General features: G+C 60.9%; 1 protein-coding gene across 1 annotated transcript in view; it reads left to right on the forward strand.

Annotated features, from left to right (window-relative positions):
• The window catches only part of NUAK2 (NUAK family, SNF1-like kinase, 2), a 6,566-nt gene extending 1,447 nt beyond the window's left edge, over window positions 1-5,119 (forward strand). The window contains exons 3-7 of the mRNA XM_009327436.1: window positions 1,075-1,226; window positions 2,204-2,269; window positions 3,294-3,413; window positions 3,779-3,911; window positions 3,987-5,119. Of these exons, the coding sequence (XP_009325711.1) occupies window positions 1,075-1,226; window positions 2,204-2,269; window positions 3,294-3,413; window positions 3,779-3,911; window positions 3,987-5,119 (1,604 nt within the window). The remainder of the gene's footprint in view (window positions 1-1,074; window positions 1,227-2,203; window positions 2,270-3,293; window positions 3,414-3,778; window positions 3,912-3,986) is intronic.
• Window positions 5,120-7,482: the final 2,363 nt, after the last annotated feature.

Genomic DNA, 7,482 nt, shown 5'->3' on the forward strand with positions numbered 1-7,482 from the left:
CCGGTGGCCAGCCCCCGTGAAGCCCAGTGCTGTGTGTGGCTCTGGTTGTGCTGGACGGTTGCCCCAGCCATGGGAAATGCACGTTCGGGGAACCGGCAAGTGCCGGAGCAGTGGGAATCTCTGTGGCTGTGCTCTCAGCCTGAGGCAGGAGCTAATCTCAGTACTGGAGTCCTTCTCCTTCCCTCCCCTGGGGCACAGGAAAACCAAACTGCAGGGTGCTGGGAGAGGTCCTGGTGCTGCTGGGCTTGGCTTTACGGCCAGAGCTGGGCTTTGCTCCCAGGGTGTCGGGGCAACACCAACCAAAGGGGAATTTCTCAAGTTCTAGCTACGACCAGACTTAGAGCAAATCTCTAGCTGGATCAGTCTGCTTAAATGCCGAGTCCTTTGGCTGCAAACCTGGCGTGCCCCGTGCTCTTCCTCGGGGTGGCTCTGCCAGGGCTCGTTGCGCTGTGCCGGCGTGTGGCCGGTGCCTGCGTTATCACCGCCTCTCTGGCATATGTGAGGTATCCAGAGTCCTTTTGTCCTCTAAACAAAAGCAAGTGGATTGGCAGTTCATACGTGGTGTTTGCAAGGACTGAGTCACACTGACTGCTGGAATTCAAAAATACTGAGGTAGCTTTCTGCAAACAGGAAGAAAACGCTCCATCTCTTGGCTTGAGCCAGAGCCTTGTTGGGAGCAATGGGAACACGCAGAAAGGCCACCCCGCCGTGCCAGCCGGTAGCCCCCTTGGCTGGGCTCTGTCTAGCAAAGAGCCACGTGTCTTAGTCACCTTCTGGCAGAGCAGAGCCCTTTCTCCTGTGCTCTGTGGCTGCAGAGGCTGCTTGGCCAGCAGCCCTGGTGGCACTGTGGGATGCGGGTGGCAGCTCTGGCCGTCCCCCTCCAACCTGCAGGTACCTGCAGAAACCCCGACACCTTCTGTTTTGCAAAACAGACTGAGGGCACAGGCAATGGGGTGGGCAGTGTGTTAGAGTGGGTCAGGGCTCCACCTGCTCGTTAAAAGGCACGTGCTAACGAGAAGTCCCTTAGCTCCGAGCATCCCTCCTAACACCCTCTGGCTTCCCGTCTTCGCGCAGTGTTTGAGAACAGCAGCAAGATCGTCATCGTGATGGAGTACGCCAGCAAGGGGGACCTGTACGACTACATCAGCGAGCGGCAGCGGCTGACGGAGCAGGAGGCACGCCACTTCTTCCGGCAGGTCGTGTCAGCCGTCTACTACTGCCACAAGGTGGGTCGGCACCACGCTTCCCACGGCCTTCCTGGGGGGAGAGCGGAGGGATCGGCTCCTGCGTGCTCGGCAGGGCTGGCTCTGGGCAGAGGTGCAGCAGCCGGGGCTGAGCACAGGTTCAGTGCCTGATGGGGAAGCTCAGCCTGGGCTGGGAGGTGGGGGGAACTCGTGGCTGTTGGCTTTTCCCTGGAAAGGAGTTAATCCTGCCTCTTATCTGAAGGGTGCAGCAGCCCTCGGGTTTGTGCGGAAGCAGTACCCAAGCAGCTTTTGGAAAGTCCTTGCCTTGGCTTTCTGCTGCTGCAGCGCGGGGCTGACTAACCCGGCTGGGGAGTTATCGACTCCTGTCCCACCCGCCCAGAGGGAGACGCCCAGGGCTGTCTGCTGGGGCTGAAAGCAAAGCCCTGGGTCACCCATCTTGTCCCCTGAAAGGAATGTAAAGCTATAGGGTCCTGTCCGGGGCTGTGGGATGAGCCATGCCTGCCCTGGAAGGATCCTCGAGCCTGTGGGTCTCCCTGGAGGATGCTCTGGTCATGCCTTGGTCCTGGGTACCCGCGTGCCCTTGGCAGGAAGGGGGAGGGTTGCAGGGCACCTCCTGAACCCAAAGCAAATTGGGGTCTTGCTTAGCTGGGCAGCAGCAGGTCCCAGCAAAGTGTGCCGGTGGGGAACTGCCACCAGCCGCTCTCATGGGTGCGTGGCTGGGGAGGGTGCAGGAGCCCAACATGGCACCTGGCACGGGGTGCTGCCCTGCTCATGCTTCTGAGCAGCACAGGGAGCTGGTAGCACCCATGTCAGGACGTGGTTTACAGCCTGTCCTCATCCACGCACCCAGGGTTATTTACTGCTCCTCTGATTGCCGTCACCGTGTCCTGTTTGCGTGCCGCTGTGCCGGTGAACGGCAGTGACCTCCCCACGCTCCCTGACTTTCCCTTCCTCAAACACGCTGTAAATTAAACCCAGCTCTCCCTTCCCTCACGCAGAACGGGATCGTTCACAGGGACCTGAAGCTGGAGAACATCCTTCTTGATGCAAATGGGAATATCAAGGTGAGAGGCTGGCAGAGCCTGGCCACGCTTTGGGTGTCACCCAGCAAAGGGGTCTGAGGGATGCTGCCCAGTGTGGGTGGACTGGGGGTGGCCACAACACCCCGGTCCCCCCAGGGCACATGGTTCTCTGCAGCTCTGGGAAGCATCTGTCAGCTTTGGGACCGCTGGCATCAGCCTGCACTGCTGTTTGCCCAGGAGATGGGGAGCCAGGAGGGCGCCTGTACCTGCCCTCTGCTATCTCTGCCTGGCAGCTGAGCGGGAGAGGCTGCAGAGGCAGAGCCTTAGTGGTGCCTATTGAAGCCATAATTGTATATCTGACTGCTGATAAGAGGGCAAAGTCTGAACGCTGAGGTCAAAGCACGACCGGCTGGGTAAGAAAGGGCTCTCCCAGTGAAAGTCCTGGTACCTGTACGTGCCGGCCAGGCTGGCGGGGGGGGGGGCGGGCCGGGAGCGCTGCAGCCGCCTGGGGAGGAAGGGCACGGCCGCAGCCAGGAATCAGTGCAGTCGGTGATAAACAGGCTGCGGGGCTTTATCTCTGTAAGGGGTAATTTTGCAATTGGGAGCTCGCAAGCAGGGACTGTACCTTCTGCTCACTGAGAGGCGATGGGCGTAATGAGGATAATGAATGACTGTGTGCTAGGTGGAGCAGACAGGGACTGAAGCAGCCTTGTGTGGCTGTGAATGAGCTGGAGGAGAGCCCAGCAGCTCTCCCTCTAACCACACCTTTGCACCTGCCTCTGCTCCCAGCATGCCGGTAATGGGGCTGGAGGGGCAGAGCCGCAGGGCAGCTGCTGTGGTGGCTGGGAAGAGCTTTCCCGGAGGGGGAGAGGGGCAGGAGCAGCCTCAGCAGTAGAAAGCCAGGCTGCTGCTGCTCCCTGAGGAGACTGAGGGCACCCAGGACCAGGGTGCCAAGGGCAGCCTTGGTTTCAGCCAAGCTCGCAGCTGGAGAGCTTCAGGTGGCAATGCTACTCCACCTGCAAAGGGAAACTTTGCTGCTTGATAACAGCTTTAAATGTCTCTCTAGATTGCAGACTTTGGCCTGTCCAATGTTTACCAGCAGGACAAACTTCTGCAGACTTACTGTGGCAGCCCTCTCTACGCATCCCCTGAAATCATCAATGGGAGGCCGTACAAGGGCCCGGAGGTAGGTTGTGCCTCACTCCCTGTGTGTGGGAATGTCTTGCTGCCTCTTCGCTTGGACTTGGGGAAAGCGCTGGATGTTTTCCCAGTGGAGCATTGCGGGCAGAGCCCTGCCTGTGTGGTTTGGGGTGACAGATCCCCTAAGACCAAGCGCCGCATGGTTGGTGTGTGGCAGCCACAGAGGGGTGGACGTGGTGGGATGCAGGTGGCTGGAGCTGGTCCTGCCCCACGCTCTGTCGTCCCCCGTGGCTGCTGCCATCCTGGGAGCTCACGCTGAGGCTCTGGGGGGGGGGTCCTGCCTAGCCGGGGTGGGGGCCAGGGCAGCCCGGTCCTGCTGCCCCCCTCCAGGCTCATCTGTCCCTCTGGCAGGTGGACAGCTGGTCCCTGGGAGTTCTCCTCTACATCCTGGTCCACGGCACGATGCCGTTCGATGGCCACGACTACAAGACTCTGGTCAAGCAGATCACGAGCGGGGACTACCGGGAGCCCACAAAGCTGTCAGGTAGGCAGATCCCCACCACCCTGTGCGTTCCCCCTCCGCGTGTTCCCTTCGGTGGCTGACCTGCCTCTTCCCCAGATGCCTGCGGGCTGATCCGGTGGATGCTGATGGTGAATCCAGAGCGCCGTGCCACCATCGAGGACATTGCCACGCACTGGTGGGTGAACTGGGGCTACAAAATGCCTGTCGGGGAGCAAGAGCTGCTGCGGGAGAGTGAGTCCCCCCTGGCCACAGTGGCAGAGTGGCTTCGCCGCTCCTCCCGGCCCCTCCTGGAGAATGGTTCCAAGGTGCGATGCTTCTTGAAGCAGCACATCCCCGGCGTGGCCCTGGAGCGGCAGCGCTCCCTCAAGAAGTCCAAGAAGGAGAACGATGTCTCCCACGTGCTGCAGGAGGTGGCCCTGGCCCCGGAGAACCCCTCCAAGTCCATCCTCAAGCGGCCCAAGGGCATCCTGAAGAAGAGAAACTCCTGCGAGCAGAAGGTGCCCGCCCTGGGCCCCCCGCCGACGGCGCCCATGGGAGAGGCGAGGGGTGAGGATGGCGAAGTAGCCACTGCAGGTCTCACCCAGATCCTGTCCTCCGGGATGCTGCCTTGCAGCACGGGCATTGGAGCGGTGCCCACGGCCATGCCCAAGAAGGGAATACTTAAAAAGCCCTCGACGAGGGAGTCGGGGTATTACTCATCCCTGGAGTGCTGTGAGTCTGGGGATGTCCTGGACGCGGGGAGCTTGGACCTTGATGGGAGCGTGTTTGCTGACAACCCCTCCCCGGAGCAGGGCTCCCAGGGTCTCCCCGCACGCCGGAAAGGCATCCTCAAGCACAACGGCAAGTACTCCTCTAGCAGCACCGAGCCAGAGAGTCCCCCTGGGCAGGGCTTCGGGGCCTTTGGCGAGGTGCCCCTGCCCCAGGCGCCCCGCGCCCGCCCGTCCAACGCCGTGAGTGAGGACAGCATCCTCTCCACGGAGTCCTTCGACCAGCTCGACCTGCCCATCCGTGTCCCCCACGGTGGTGGGGGCATGCGGGGCTGCGTCTCTGCTGACAGCCTCCTCCGGCTGGAAGAGGAGGAGGAGGTGGAGGAAGGGCGCAGGCTGCGCCGCTGGACTGTGACCCATTGCCGGAGTCCCCTGGGAGAGAGCAGCTTGTCCCTGGCGGGCTGTGACAACGTCACCGAGGTCTACCGGCGCGCCGTGGCCATCGGCATGAAGCTGAGCTGAGGGCACCTCCTGGCAGGGCTCCCCGGGGTAGCGCGTGCTGGGGAGGGGGCTGAGCCCTCCCTGCCCCGGTGCTGCTGAGCCACGTCCCACGTCCTTATTTTGCAGCCTCGTGCCCCTCGGGGAGGAGCGCGGGTGCAGGTGGGGAGGGAGCTGCGGTGGCTGTGGGGCGTTGGCGGGGGGACACCCCAGGACCAGGACATTAAATGGACCAAAGCCCCGAGTGATCCAGCCACCGCCCCCATGGAGGGGCTGGGGGGTCCCGGAGGCTCCTTGCTGCTGTCTTCTCCTTGCAAACAGGCTCATCTCATCAGGGGGGAAACCAAGGGGATGGGGGGATTTTTTTTTTCTTTGCACTGTTTTTTTTTGGCTGCACAAGATAACGGATGGGGCAGGTGATATACCTCAAACAAGCTGGAGATGTAGCAGGGTGCTGGCGAGGGACTGAAAGGTGCTGCCCTGGCTGCTGCCTGTGGGCTGAGCTCTCAGGATGTGCTGGCAACGGGGTCCAACCACCCACACCCCGGCTCTTCCCTCTCCTGCACTGAGAAACCTAACTGGATCTGGCCGAAACCCCAGTCTGAGAACACGCTTTGATGCCAACATTTTTTTTTTTTTAATGTTGAAAGGAGGAAAAAAAAAAAAGTGCCTTTAGTGAGGCACCGCTTCTTTATTTATTGCCTTTGTCTGACTTGATGTAAGACTTCAGCAGCACAGGATCTGTCTGGCTCCATAATGGCCACCCAGATGTTTTTCATGGAGGGGGTGGAGGGGTCTGTGCCGTTGTCTCATGTGCCGCACGTCGAAGCTCTGTTGCACTATTGCCGCGTGTTCGTTGGCCCTTTCCCTTCTCCAGGGTCTGCGTGTTTTCTCCTCCTTCCTACAAAGTGGTCTTGAGGAAAACCATTAAATTAAAAGCAAATGGTAGATCTGAGTTGTTTTCTTGATTGCTGTGCCACTGCAGCTCGGGGAGGGGGGTGGCGGGGAGGTGTGATGGGGTGCTGCTGCCTCAAGCTGCCTGTCCTGGGCTGGTGTCTCCCCCTGGGAAGGGCTTTACACAGCACTGGGTCTCACTCCAGTACAGGTGAGCATGAGTTAGCTCGGGACGTGTGTCCTGTGGCTTGTGACACCTCCATGCAGCGTGTGCTCAGCCCCTCCAGGGCTCCAGCACACGCCCCTTCTCCAGCAATGGGGCTGCTGTGCGGTCTTAAACTGGTGCCTCCTGCCAGTGCTGAATGGTGCTGAGCTGCGACTTGGCATATCCCTTATGCAGGGGCTCAGCGCTCACAGGGAGGGTGACTGGTTGTAGTCCCCCCCCTTGCATGATGCAGCAAAGGGGGGGCTGGCTGGAGGCAGGACCTGTTGTCGGGGTACCACAGCACTGGTGCAGCGATGCTGCTGGTACTGTGCCCCTGACCCAGAGGGGAACAAACAAGCAGAGCCCAAAGTCTAAGGGAAGCTGCGATGGAGGCGGATGGCTGCTGAGGATGATGGACCCGTTCCCCCTGGGTTGCCCCCCTCCCCACCGTGGGCAGCCCTGCTGCCCCAGCTCCGCTCCCAAACCCTTCACAACACTGGTGGTGCGTGGATTTAGATTTGTGAAGTATCTGCAGGTCTTGGCGGCAGGAGCTCCCTCCTGGGCAGCCGCCATCTCCTCTCAGAGTGCCTGCAGGTGCCTCTGCCAGAGGAAGGACTGAGCAAGGCTGAGCCTTAGCAGCCGGAGCTCGGCCGTGGTGCAAACCACGGGGTTGTCTCCTCCCTGGCCCTTTCCCCCAGCTTCCTTTATCCTCTTCTCCTGCTGCGGCATTGAAACCAGTTTTATTGCTCTATAAAGCACCGTAACGATTTCCCGTTTCCAGTGGGGTTAATAGGAGAGGTTTCAGGTCTCCTCCGCCCCACCGTGGAGAGGCTGAGCCGCAGGTGCAGGGCTGCCTGCCAGGAATGGCGCCCCTCATCCCGTGTGGCTGTAGCCGCGGACGCACGCTCTGCCCCCCGCCGCGCATTCCCCGCATGCTTCCCGTGTCATTAAGAAACCCCGCGCCATTAAGAAACACTGGAGCGCTTAAAGCCGCTCCGAGGGCATCCAGCTTAGCCAGGGCAAAGTCCTGGTGCCCTGTGGGCTGCCAAGGTGGGATGGGGCGAGCTGGGGGCTGCAGCACCCATGGGTCCGGGGCATGGAGCATCCCAAGGCAGAGGTCAGGTCAGGCTGAGTTTTTAACAGCCACTGAGAGACACAGCCTCCTTTTTGGAAGGCGTCTGTGGGTTTGGTTTCTGGAGCATCCGGGGGTGCTGTGGTCCTGTTTCGTTAATGATTTGCACGAAAACGTTCTTGCGGGCTGGCTTCAGGGCCGGGCCGAGCTGCGGCG

This window comes from Pygoscelis adeliae, unplaced genomic scaffold (assembly GCF_000699105.1).
Source record: "Pygoscelis adeliae isolate BGI_AS28 unplaced genomic scaffold, ASM69910v1 Scaffold197, whole genome shotgun sequence".
NCBI lineage: Eukaryota > Metazoa > Chordata > Aves > Sphenisciformes > Spheniscidae > Pygoscelis > Pygoscelis adeliae.